The sequence below is a fragment of the Pelmatolapia mariae genome, linkage group LG9 (genome assembly GCF_036321145.2).
Source record: "Pelmatolapia mariae isolate MD_Pm_ZW linkage group LG9, Pm_UMD_F_2, whole genome shotgun sequence".
Lineage (NCBI taxonomy): Eukaryota > Metazoa > Chordata > Actinopteri > Cichliformes > Cichlidae > Pelmatolapia > Pelmatolapia mariae.
Genome location: NC_086235.1, coordinates 5,436,548 through 5,450,559, shown reverse-complemented (window position 1 = coordinate 5,450,559; position 14,012 = coordinate 5,436,548). Strand labels below are relative to the sequence as shown.

At 38.6% G+C, this 14,012-nt stretch overlaps 1 protein-coding gene across 1 annotated transcript; it reads right to left on the bottom strand.

The window, feature by feature from the left end:
• Positions 1–1,082: 1,082 nt before the first annotated feature.
• LOC134635075 (NACHT, LRR and PYD domains-containing protein 1b allele 3-like) lies at positions 1,083–2,195 on the bottom strand. Its single transcript, XM_063484589.1, has one exon. The coding sequence runs from the start codon at positions 2,193–2,195 to the stop codon at positions 1,083–1,085; it is 1,113 nt and encodes a 370-aa protein (XP_063340659.1).
• Positions 2,196–14,012: the final 11,817 nt, after the last annotated feature.

Genomic DNA, 14,012 nt, shown 5'->3' with positions numbered 1-14,012 from the left:
ACTTTGGAACATTTTCATTTCTACTTTTAGATTTGTCCTATTCGCTCTCCGATGATAGAAGATGTTTGGAAGGTTGGTCCATGTCTACAATAAAGAGGGGTCTTCCCAAGATAACAAAGGATTCAACATGAAGTTCAAGCCAGTCTTCTCTAAAATTTAATTCATTATTTTCATGATCAGTGTTCAACTCATTTCAGTTTTATTTACATAGCACCAAATCACAAAAGCAGTTGCCTCAATGTGCTTTATATGTCGATCCTACTATAGTATACTGAAATCAAATGACCCCATATGAGCAAACCCCAAATGGTGAAACCAGTTGGCGTGAGGAGAGGAAGACAGGACAAAAGACACGTTGTGGAAGAGAGTGAGACATTAGTAATAACTAATTATTAAATAGAGAAGAGTGTATAAAGAGATTATGGGTGAGAAAAAGAAGGTAAGTGAAGAAGAAGAGGGGCTTGAAAGTCGAAGGTTCTGCTTCTTATTATAATCTTTTTAAACACTTTAGGAACCACAAGTAAGCCTGCAGTCTAAGAATGAATTGATTTAATGGGATGAAACAGCATTATGAGGTCATAAAGAAAAGATGGAGGCTGAATGAGTGAAAGGAGAAATCTGGTCTCTCTTTCTAGTCCCTGTCAGTACTCTTGCTGCAGCATTTTGGATTAACTGAAGACTTTTCAGGGAGTTTTTAGGACATCCTGGTAATAATAATAATTACAGTAGTCCAGCCTGGAAGTAATAAATGCATGAACCTGATCACAAATGACCAGGAAATGACGAATGACTGTTATAGACGTCCATAGTAATAACATCCAGAGTAAGATTCAGAAATCATCTCTCTGGGATTTTTAGAGCCAAAGAACAATAACCTTAGGCTTACCTGAATTTAGAAACATAAAAATAACGGTCATCCAGATCTTTAAGGAAATGCAGGATTTTCTTTAAGAAAACACTATGAAAAACTAAGAGCAGTCTTATTAGACAGACAAACTGAAATCAACCTGATGAATGTGATGTGAACCAGATAGAAGACTCTCTCAGATTCAGGCAGTTTGAGGAAAGTTAACCAAACGCTCTCAAAGAAGCTCAAGATTTCTGCAGAGGAACGAATCGAGCTCACAAAGGGACTCGGTCATTTCTAAAATGGCACGGTCACCTTTCCTCCTCACTGTGTCAAAAACCAAACGAGCTTTTTTGCTTCTCTTTTTCTTTGCATCTGCTGCCTCCCTCTCAGCATCAGTTATCACATTTTTCTCCAGCAGTTTGTCGAGCAGACTGCTGAGAACAGGTTCTGATATTTTCTCGATGAACAAGCTCCGTACTTTTAACAGCTTCTGATTTGAAGAGAGAATCATGCTTCCCATTCTTTTGGGCAAAAGACAAACCTCACTTTTCCAGACACAGCTGGAGCTGCTCTGGTGTTTCAGACTCAGGTTAATATTGCTAATGAGTCTATTAAAAATCACTTGGAATGATGGGACAGGATTGTCAAGGGACACGTCATCAAACACTGTTTCATTTGGTTGAACTACAATCAGGCCATCATCAGGAACGGTGGAAAGAGTGTAAACCTGGTTTGGATGCAGATTGCATTTAGAGGGTATGTCTATGTATGTCTCTTCTCCAATTAATTCCCTCCTCTTCTCTTTCACATCTTGGATCTTGATGTTCCTCGGCACCAACAACACACTGAGGACAGACCTGGGATCAGGATCAACTGGGGGTTTGTAGAAGAGCAGAACCAATGCTTGGACTGGGTCAGGGGGAGAGTCTTCATCTCTCACAATACCATAACCAGAAAACTCTGTGATGTTTATAACAACATGACTTTCTGTTATCTGGCGAGGGGGGATGAAATTGATACCTTCAAGCTTATCCACATGAGCGACCTGCATGAACTGACCTCCACCTGTGGAGATGAGCTCACAGTGTGGGAGATGAAGCTGACACACAGACTGCTGCTGACATTTGATGTCAAACAGGGGTCCTGCAGGCTTCTTGTGGTGTTGTGCCAGCAGCTTCCTGTTCCAAGGGACAGTCCTGTAAACCACGTCTCCTTCTCCCTTCATGACAAACACCAGACCAGTCACACTGCACTGGTACAGACCTGCACAGGAGCACTGGAACAGGTAGGTTTCATCATCAGACCCATCAGCAGTGATGTCAGGGGTAAACCCCTTTAACCTCATGTCAGGTAAGCTTGCTGCTAATGGTTTTGATTGCCATATAACAGTTTCTTTCTCCATAACTTCATCATCACCGATATTGCAGTGATGACTATTTAATTTAATGCGTGGAGACAGCCTAGAAGAGGACCATGTTCTGTATGGGAAGACGCGTGATCCCAAGACAGGAGAGTTGTCCAGTAGGATTTGAGATGGGCATCTGGTAACGGAGGAGCAGTCTCCTCCTACAGGATCCTCCATGTCTTCACCATGTGAGCTTTTTCCTTCTCCTGCTTCTGCAGATCTTTGACTGGGTGGTTCATCTTTAACTTTATGCAATTCTTTCGCTTTTCTTTTCGTTACTGAGAAAATGTTCTTAAACATCTTCTTTCTTGTTTCTTCTTGTTTAATGTATGCCTTTAAAAATGTCTTTAAAGATGCTTTTTTATAGTCTTACGTTCAGCTCTGTTGATATTCTTCAGTTTCCTGTTTACAGAATAATACATTTGAAGTAAGTTTTAACTTTAATGTTCAAAAAGATTTTAACACATTTAGTATTAAATAATTCTTAATGCTATTAATGATTTTCATTTCCCCCTTTAGCTTTTTAAAGGAAATTTCCATATAATGTACAGGTGTGGGTTTTGATTTTCAGAACTGAAAAATTTAAAAAATCTGTCATTTAACTTCAGAACCGGCATTTAAAAAAAAAAAATTAATGTTTCATCCATTTTCTTGGTTAGGATTAATTTTATTAATTACTCATCACAATTTGTGTAACAGCCATGAATAAGTGTTTAAAATGTGACCATTTAATAAGAGACGCATATTAATTTAACACATTTTTCACATTTCACACGTATACATTTTGACACTAAAATAAAGTTTATTCTCAGAAAGCCTTTTCTTGTTGTTCACATGCAATCTGCAATTGTAAACTTGTAGACTATTCTAATAAAAAAGGTGAAAATTCAATTTGTTTCCATCATATCGTTACCTGGTGTTTGCCTTTGTAGGACAGATTCAGTTCTGCTTTTCTTTCTTCACTGGGATCGTTCACTGCACCAGATGTTACTTCAGTGGGATTTTCCTTTAGAATGACATTAGCGACATCAGACTTCTAAATATAATCTACAAGATGGAAACTAGTTTTGTTTCCTCTGTTTATGACAAGGACCCACCCTTATCTTTCTGACGTAGCTTCAGACAGATGCCCAGACAGACACTGATAATGTAAAGAATGAGCAGGGCTGCAGTGAGTCACACTGAGAACCTACAGACTCATAACCTTCATACCTTACTAACACCATGGAATGAAGCCCTGCTGTGATCAGTAAGAGTCACATTGTAACTGGAATGTTTTCATTGTCTGTAGAAGTACAAGACCATTACTCATACTAGGTCATGTCAAGAGGAGAAATATTTACTGCTATTATTTGCTGCTATTAGTATAATCATCATTACCATTTCATTATTAATAGTGATGTTGCATGCGGATGCATTCAGATGTTCAAACATATTGGTATTATATTAGTCTTTATTACAGGTCCAAGAAGAACCACTTTAAACTGTTGAGTTGAATCTATAATTTTAAAGGCTTTTGAATGGTTTTATATTCTTACACTGAAGTCTTCAGTGGGTGAGAAACTGAGCTGCAGGGACAGGAAATACTCTGTGCCAAAATGAGACAGGAAACACTTCTGCAAGGCATGCTTCTGCAGAAGCGAAACTGAAACCAGAGTCTAAGTGCAAGTTAAGAGCAGGTTATTTTTTATGCATTTATCGCTGATTAAGCTTTAAGTAGTTGTATTAGATTGGAACATTTGTTTTATACATTTTACATATAAGTCAAGATCGGCACACACATAGTTTCAGTTGTGCTGGCCTTCTGTCTAGTGGAAAGGTTAAGGTCTAGCTGGGGAGCTGAGAGGTGAAACAAAGTGCAAGCAGAGGCTGACACATACACACACACACATCGTAGATAGACTCAGTTATATAGGTAAAAGTTAATCTTATGTTTTGCTTGCAACTGCAAAAATTGTGCGTGCATATGTGACTGTTTGATGAAGAAGCAGGTGCAGGATGTTCCAGAGACAAGCGACAGCGAAGGCGAGCGTCCGGGGACAACAGGAAGGCACCTGGATGGAGACGCGACGATGATCTTTTCAAACTGTGTTAAAAGTCATTGTGGTTTTGAGTTGACGTATGCTTTGTTTGAGTCTGCCTGGCAACAGGAAGAAGGGGGGGGGCTGTACTATTTCCCCCTATAAAGCCTTTGACTTCTTGTTGTAAGAGAGTTCAACACTGAATCTGTACAGTGTTGGCTCCACGCTGCGTGTATTCATTAAAATGCCGTCTAATTGCACCCGGCCGGATCAGTGGTCATTATTTTGGTCTACCTCCTCAATTCCTGAACCCAACATTTGGGGGCTTCGTCCGGTGAAAAAGGGGGATTTTGGAGGTGTAGACGGAGAGATCCGGGGTCCGTGGTGATTGGACGGGCAGACGCTAGTCAGTAGTGAAAGTGAGGAGGCATTCCCCGGGGCATTTAAAGGTAAGACACTGCCTGTTGAAATATATTTCCAAAAGGTGTCACATTGGGCATGTCAAATTAAAGCCTAATCACTGAAATTACTGGTGAATGTCTGTTTTGATTTTGGTGAAAATCTCAAGGAAACTGAAGTTGAAGTAATGATAAAGAAATGAAAGTTATAAGTAAAAGTACTGGGTTCGAGTCCCAAAGAAAAGGAAAAGAATTAAAGTGAGTTCAAGTCTCACGTAGAAAAGTAGGGATTTTGGTCATTTTTGGTGGGTTCAAGTCCCATTGGTCATTTGGTCTATCTTGTGATGGTCATTTCAGGAGTTCGAGTCTCCTATGTCCGCAAGGATAGATCTGCCTCAATATTATTCCTGTTATGGGGATAGATTGTTGTTTAAATTACTCTAAATTGTTCTAGGACGACAGCGGCGTCTGTTAAGAAGCGCATTTTCCCCTTGGTAACGCTTGCGCCTGGGCAGGACGCTGACCCTTGACCTACCGACGAGTAGGGATAGTACCGTCGACAGCGGGTGAGAATTTTGGGAACCTCAAAAACTGCTAGGAGTTCGAGTCTCCTATTTGCGCTTGTTTGGGTACTGGTAAATTAAGTTAGGGTTAGAAATCTGGACAGAGCAGTTCGAGTCTGGCCTGGTGAATTGGTCGCAAAAAAGCAGAGGCTTTATCGGTTGGACCGTTAGGATAAATTAATCTAAATTAGGTAGGAACTATATAAGGCCTAAAATCTGTGCAGTTGTAATTATGAGACGTCTCTGTAAATATAAACTATGAGATCTTTGTTTGAGAGGAATGTCTGTGTCAGCAGTGCACTGCCGGATGTGCACTGATGGTGTGTGTGTGAGAATGCAAATGAGGAGCGGTGACGCGTATAGAGAGTGTTGCTTTCAGTTTAGAGTGTGATTGAGATTTATAACTATTGTCTGTAAATTTTACTAAATGCCTGTGACTGAGATGCTGGTTTTGCTCACTAGAATTGTATAAATAGAGTGTGAATTGATTACTGTAGATGTATAGGTGTTGGCTGACTTTTGATGAATATATATATATAGATTGAGTGCATTGTACAGTACCTAAGACCAATATATTATTTTAAAGTAGTAACCTATCTTGAGCCACAAATGCTGGTGTGTTTTATTCTTTCAGTGATTTTAACTGTGTGAATGATGTAAGTATTTGAGTGACTGTGCGTGATTTGTATAAAATAAGTAAATAGGTAATAATAACACTCAGGAGGTTGATAGTAGAGTGAGTGAAAAAGTGGAAGTTTGAGAGAAAAGGCAGTGTGTGTGAGACGATTCATGATGTCTGAAAGAGGTTAGAATATTTAAAAGTGTGCAGGAAATAAAGGTGTATTTCAGATTAAGATTTAGTAGAATTAAAGAGGGTCTGTAGACTATAAATACGATAAAAAACAAAAGAGTTAGATTAGTCTGAAGAAACAGGAAATATGGCTCTGTGTGCCTGTGTGTGTGTAACCGGGGCTGCATGCCCATAAAAGGAACGGAGTGTGTGAAGAGAGAACCCAGAGAGAGAGACGAGTTAAACTCTGGGTGGAGAAAGCACAGAAAAGAAAAGAAATGAAAAGGATATTAATTGTATGCTTTAGTGTGTTAATACAGGTGGAGTTCTCTAAACCTGGAACCCTGAATACAGCAGCAAAACCATAGATCAACACAATTGGGAAAACAGGCCAGTTTTTTGGCTAAAAGTTGATAGCTTCACCTGTCACTTTGTTCGGACTCTGAGAAGGAGCTCAAAGGCCAGCTTATCTCCTGATGAAGACCGACAGAACATCGTGGATCAACAGCAGACAAAAGGAACCGAATCATTAACACTGACGACACCAGCAGCAGCATGTATGCAACATGTACTGTGAATTACAGGCTGGGCAGTCGAACAGTGGGATAAGGAACTGTGGAAAAGCATTGGGCATTGAGTTTCATGTTTGCCATGCTTGAAAGAGAAGACTGAAAGATGACTGGAGAAGAACAAGAGAGTAAATGAAAATAAGATTGACTGACGACTCCAGAAGCAGAATGGAGGAAACCCCATGATGAAATATGCAGGGGGAACTGGAGGCTGGTCAAGAACAGTGTCACATGACTGGGGGGCACTGAGTCGAAGGCACTGAACGTGATATTTTGCCAGACTGGAACTCAACTTAAAAGAAGAATACTGAAACATCAAAACAGAGAAGAAACAGACTGTGTTTGTTGGAGCTTTGAAGGCCGGACAGGACACTGTGAAGAGAGGGACCGGTGTCAGGTGAAGCAGGACAAGTTTGACTGCGAGTATATAGGATATGATTGGGTTGAAATTGAAGGCTGGACTTTTGGTGGTTTAGGGAGGTCCACCACGTCACAACAAACAGGTAAATAATAGAAAAGGTAAAAATAATGAAAGTAAATAACTGACAACTACATTAATGAATAGAAATCACACATGCACCAATTGTTACATGTGAAATTATTTTTGGAGAGAAGCAGAAGTGAGATAGTTTGAATCTAGAACTCTGAGGAAAGACGCATTAAGTAAAGCTGATTACAATTTAAAATGCAATGAAGAAACAGCTTACACTGCATTTACATGATCCCATAACGCAAGGAAGAACACGCTTACATACATGACATAAGTCGGTATTTCTGACTAGAGGAAGAGAAATGGGTCGTTTAGGTACCCGTGATAATAATGAAAATGTCTCAGTTTTGTTATTTTCAGGAGCAAAGCAGACCTGGACCAATTCTCCACAGCAGCGGTCGGAAGAAATTATAGGTTAACATCAATGGATATGTTAAGGCAAGTTTCTGGTTGAATTGTTCACAGCATGATGTGTCCAGGAACCTGAAAGCAAGCCCTAACTCCTGGCTGAAGACCAGGAGGGCTGTTATTTAAGGTGGGAAATCGAAAAGTTTGGGCTAGTAATTCGGGGAAGGAGAAAACTGACTGTTTAACTGGAGAATTGTGAAGGAGTCTGAAATACTGCAAAGCAACATATGCAAAACCATACATACATACAAACAGAAAATGCATTAATCTTAAGAAGACAAAGACAAGCTCGTGAAGAATAATGCAAAGATAGTGATTAAACTTGGCTAAAGGACACAAACACATGCAATTAAATCAGCTTGCTAATTGTAGGAGTGATAGAATGGTGTGAATGTTTAATAAGATAGATTAAAGCTTGAAGTTGACTCAAAAGAAGCTGTATGACAAGGGAGTGAGTTATGGAAAAAACAAACAGAACAGTGATTAAAGTAGTTTTTATAAGAGTGAGTTAGGAGTGCTTTTGCGCTGAAGGATCAAAGCAAGTGAATAGTATAGAAAGAAAATGAAAATAATCGAATGATGTGATAAGGTTTAAACATGCATTTTTTGTCACAGTAACTTCTTGAGAGATGACTCAGTATGCAAATTAGCTGGAGTGAGTGGTGAAGAAGACACTTCCTGTGTGCGTGTGAGACTCAGGCTTTCAGTGAGCAAACGGAGCAGTGACTGAGAAGGATTATTGGGCGAAATATATAATGGTAAAGTAACCGGATAATTGATTACGGTGGTCAGGTCTGTTCAGAGATGCAGATTTGGACAGGAAATTTATAATGTAGTGATGATACATTGTTGTAATGGGTGTATATCTTATGCTGAATCTAAGTATGGTGAAGTGTCTAGGGAGACGTTGTGTGGAAAACGGTGCAGCTTTTGACGGGGTTTTCGGTGTGTTGAACGGGTGACATTTGGGATTGGTTAAGATTTGTGAGGTTGCGGTTTTTATTTTAATAGAAGGAGTTTTAATAAACATGGACATGTCGAAAAGGGCCCGTAGTTTTTGTAGTAGTGCACTTAGAAAAAACCTGTCAGGTGATTTTGTTTTGTACTTTGATGAGCTAATAAGCAGCTCTCTTTTTCTCATTTTTGTTCTGAAGCAGGCCTGGAAGAGGGTGAGCAGCGCTGACAAAATTCTCGGGAGAACAAAATGTAAGGTGGGCTTTTCAGATTGTAATTGGCTGAAGAGGAGTCCATCGTGGGGACCTGATTGGCTGTGAGTCTCTGTCTAAAAGGATTGTAGCGATTCAATCCAGTCAAAAGCCTAAAGGACTATTTTCCTAAGAAGGAAAACGAAATAAAACAAATGATTGAGCTCATTTTGCTGATGTGGAGTATCTGATTATTTGGAGGCTCGATATCAGCAAACATCATGTGTGAATGCGTGTGAGTGAATGTGAGTGACTGGACCAAAGAGGGGATGAATGAATGTGGAAAAACAGTTTACCATGCCAGGAAGAGAAATGGGATGCTTTGTTTTGCTTTTGTCATAAGCAGGACAAGGGGGAGACTTAATTCGGGGGATGCTGACTTTTGAGTTGCTTTGAGGGAATTTCTGTTTTACTGACTGGGGTTAGATTCGTATTATGCTGATATTTCTGCTGCTATTTTTTATAACCCATGTTACCATTAACGGAAGAAACACATGATTCATATTTTGCTGCTATTTCTGCTGCTATTTTTTATAATGTATTTGTTTGATGATTGTGCTGTTTTGGGGTTTCTTTCTTATAACACATATTGGATCATAAAGGGGAGAGTTGGTTATGAAATGTAAAGTACAGGTTTTTGTTTCCAGGAAGTTCCAAGGATCCAGACTTTGCATGGAGCAAGGAGTTTGAGAAGATTTGACATAATGATTAGATTGATTTTATTCCTTAAACACAGGTTTTTAGGGCAAAATACCTGGGAGGAGGATGGCTGTAGTGTTTGAGTGTTTAGAGAGATGATATGACTAACCTTTTTTCCCTTTAATTTCCTAAGCATGGGTGATGCATTTTGAGTTTTATTTGGACACACATGTGAAGTCCAAATAAAAAGGGGGATTGAAATGGGTTTCAGTATGATTTTATAATTATTGGGGTTTGTTGATAATTTAGATATGGTAGCACTGAGGCAGAAATTGTTAGTTCTAAGAAAGGAGTAAAATGAACTGAATTCTGTTCAGAAGATAAATGGTGTCCATAAGAAGTTGTACACCAAACTTAAAGGGAAACTGTGGGAATAATAATAATAACGGGGAAGATTAGTGAAATTTTGATGAGCAGAAATGTGTGATTTCTTTTGATTTGTAGAATAAGCTGTTATAATGTAGGCTTTAGAAACAGATATTAAATAGATTTATTGCTAGGATAGAGGACAGAGCGTATTAAGAGAGTGTTAAAAGTGTTGCTGACTCAAATGAATAATATTGGAGATTATATATGTAGAAATGATTTTTTCTTACACATTGCGATCGTGCTCATTAACAGAGTTGATGTTCGGTCCAGTTAAGGTCATAAGCTTCGACGAGCGCGATGTCTCAGTCGATAGATTGCGGGGGACTTGGAGCAACAGAAGGATAAACAGCATTCACGCTTACAAACACACATGATTTAAACATAGGTGAGGCCAAGGGCCTGGAATTCCTTTAGCTTTTATCTGAATTTGAGTGGGCCCACTAGCAAGTGACAGAAAGGAGGAACTGAATAGGAGTTTTGCCTGTAACTAAACTGTGTGACATGTAAAATATTGAGATAACACATGCGGCCCTACATGAGTCTTGTTACATAAAATGCAGTTACAGAATAACACATGCTTGTTGAAGTGACCAAGTTTTTGTTTAAAACAGAAGCAAAAGGGGAGCAGCAGGAAATATATGCGGGGGCGTGAAAGCAGTGCTTTAAGACTGTTAGAATGTTGTAGATTAAAATAAGTGATGTTTAAGACTATATATGAATAGAAGTCAGGAAGAGTTTAAAGTAGGATTGAAAGAAAACTAAACTGGGTGAAAAGGGGGTGAAGGAAGTAGATTTAGGACCGCTCACAGCTTATTTGTTTGATTTATTTGTTGTGGATAGAAGTAATTATGACAAAATAATGAGGAAATATTGAAAACATACAACCCTTTGAGGGGACAGATAGGGTGAAAACTAGGAATTGTGTTGTGTTTCTAGGGAAACACAAAAAGGGGGAATTATTGAGATTTAAATTTATAATCTGAATACGTACTTCCTGGCCACATTATTTTATAGAAGAGAAGGTCTAACTTTAGGCCTACACGGTCTTGACAGGAGACACAGGCTTGTGCAGGGACAGGAAATACTCTGTGCCAAAATGAGACAGGAAACACTTCTGTAAGGCATGCTTCTGCAGAAGCGAAACTGAAACCAGAGTCTAAGTGCAAGTTAAGAGTAGGGTGTCTTTTATGCATTTATCGCTGATTAAGCTTTAAGTAGTTGTATTAGATTGGAACATTTGTTTTATACATTTTACATATAAGTCAAGATCGGCACACACATAGTTTCAGTTGTGCTGGCCTTCTGTCTAGTGGAAAGGTTAAGGTCTAGCTGGGGAGCTGAGAGGTGAAACAAAGTGCAAGCAGAGGCTGACACATACACACACACACATCGTAGATAGACTCAGTTATATAGGTAAAAGTTAATCTTATGTTTTGCTTGCAACTGCAAAAATTGTGCGTGCATATGTGACTGTTTGATGAAGAAGCAGGTGCAGGATGTTCCAGAGACAAGCGTCCGGGGACAACAGGAAGGCACCTGGATGGAGACGAGACGATGTTCTTTTTAAACTATGTTAAAAGTCATTGTGGTTTTGGTTTCTGCCTGGCAACAGAAAGGGGGGCTGTACTGTTTCACCCCTATAAATATTGGGTTCTTACTATTGTAAGGGAGTTCAACACTGAATCTGTACAGTGTTGGCTCCACGCTGCGTGTATTCATTAAAATGCCGTCTAATTGCACCCGGCCGGATCAGTGGTCATTATTTTGGTCTACCTCCTCAATTCCTGAACCCTTAACAATCACTGTCACAACAGTGTTTGTTTTCATTCAAAGGCTTTATGATTTTTCCTATAATGGTGGGCCGGTCTCTAGTCAAATTCCCCGGGATGATTTTTTTGTCCCAGTCCAGTTCTGTATGCAGCTCATCTGCAGTGTGGTGTTACCTACATCTTCCTATTCAGAAGGCAGAATTTCCGAGTTCTGAGTACAATCGTTAGCACCACGACTGCAGTTTTTGTGTTGGATGTAAAAAGCAGGCTAGAATCATGCGGCAGTCAACGACGGTCCAGGCATGGGATTTCTCTCGTGGAAATGTGCACATTATTTTTTCCTTTCTATTGGTAGGTGGCACAGTGCACTTGTGGCAAGTAAGCAAGCTAGAAGACTGGCAATATTGCTGGGTATCCAGTTATGGAAGCAACACCTTAACCAGAGAATTCTGAGTAAATCCAAAGTTACTTTCCCTAGTAACTAGTTACTCTGAAAGTAACGAGTAACTTGAAGTAACTGAGTTACTTTTGATGGAAGTAACTAGTAATGTAACTAAGTTACTAATTTAAAGTAACTTACCCAACACTGTATATAAATGAGCTTTACTTATTTAAATGAAAATGAAGACAATGTCAGTTTTCATATAATATCAGTTACAAACAGAGAAGATCATTTATACCTGATGTAAATGATGTCATACTTTGTTTTCACTGTTGTAATTACACAGGTGAGAGAGATGAATGTTAGAGATTCTTTCAAAACCTTCTTCATGAGAAGCTTTAGACACACCTTGAAAACTTGCATAACAGGTTTATATAACAGAGACTCTGAGTAGCAGAGCTTTTACTATAGGATTGAAGAACCAGGCCTCATAGTATTTTATACCACAAGGTTTATATTCATACTGACTGCAGAGCCTTTGCTTTGTATTAATAAATATAAGAATGGCATGGAGATATTTTTAAAATCTGAAGGTTTATAACTGCATTTATTTTTTAAGATTAAAAAATATCACAGCAAAATCTCCAATTGTTAAATTAACACTAGAGAGTGTCTATATGTGTCCACTCCTCTGAGTGTTAAATATAACACTGTAGAGTGTTAAATGAACACTTTTGATAGTGTTATATTTTTTAAAAGTAACCTAGTCTGTTTTGAAGATTAACAACGACCGAGCAGTGTTACCATGGTGACACAAATAACAGTACAAGTAACACCCAAGATGGAAATCCTCCAGATACTCCAATGGACCATGACACAATTACAGATTTCCCACATTGCTTTGATAAAATTATCACACCAGGAACATCGTTCTCACCACCATTAATGCAAAATATTTATTTAATAATATTATTATCTTATAATTTTTGTAATTATTCTGCTTGAGGTTTATTTTGGATAGTTTCATGTTGTTTTATTCGGTTTCCACGTGAGCTGTCAACTTTCTGTCAACTTTATATTTTAGAGTTTGTTATTTCTGTTAAATTACTTCCTGTTTTACTTTGGTAGTCTTTTGTCACTTGAACATTGCATTTAGTTCTACGTGTTTGTACATATCTTTCTTGTGTAATGTAAACACCTGTGTTATTGTGTAGACACATATGTTATTGTGTATTACACACAGCAGAGAGATGCCAAACTGTTTTTCATTGTTCTTGTAACAGTGACAATAAAGAGCTTTTCTATTGTATTATATTAAAAGTTCACTTGATGTTAATTGTGTGTTTAGTGTCCTGGATTTTTAATTAATTACTACACTCCACACACCAACTATTTATGACAAGTTATGACATTTCTCATAACACAGACTCACCTGTGCAAAAAACACAAAAAACAATCAAAACATAATTCACATATGCCAAAACATTCAAGTGAGTCAGTCCCTCCAAATCTGTGACCAACAGTGCTGGGTAAGTTATTTTAAATTAGTAACTTAGACTACTAGTTACTTCCATCAAAAGTAACTCAGTTACTTCAAGTTGTTGCTTTCAAAGTAACTAGTTACTAGGGAATGTAACTTTGGTTTTATTCAAAATTCTCTTATTAATTTGTTGCTTCCCTAGCTGGATATCCAGCAAGGATGCCAGTCTTCTAGCTTGCGTACATGTTAGCACTATCCTTCCATAAGGAGGGAGCGGCCGAAGAGTGAACTGACAAAAGTAAGTACTGAATATTATGTCACTTATTTATGTGCGAATGTTTGAGAACATTAAAACATTACTGTTGGCCAACGTTATGTGACATTAGTGATGTTTGTACTTTCAGCGTTTACTTGGTTTAAAGCCTCTACTTCTAAATATATATATAGTCGACCTTAATCTTACAGAGAATGTGATGATTTTATGGATAATTAAAGTCAGTCATCAAAGGAGTTGCAAAGAAAAGCGTCTGGACTTCTTTAAGTTGCTTGAAGACGTTTCACCTCTCATCCGAGAAGCTTCTTCAGTTCTAAGGTCAAATGGCCGAGAGTCCCAG

Coding starts and splice junctions, on each gene's coding strand:
- LOC134635075 (XM_063484589.1), bottom strand. CDS start 2,195: ATGAGGTTAAAGGGGTTTACCCCTGACATCACTGCTGATGGGTCTGAT.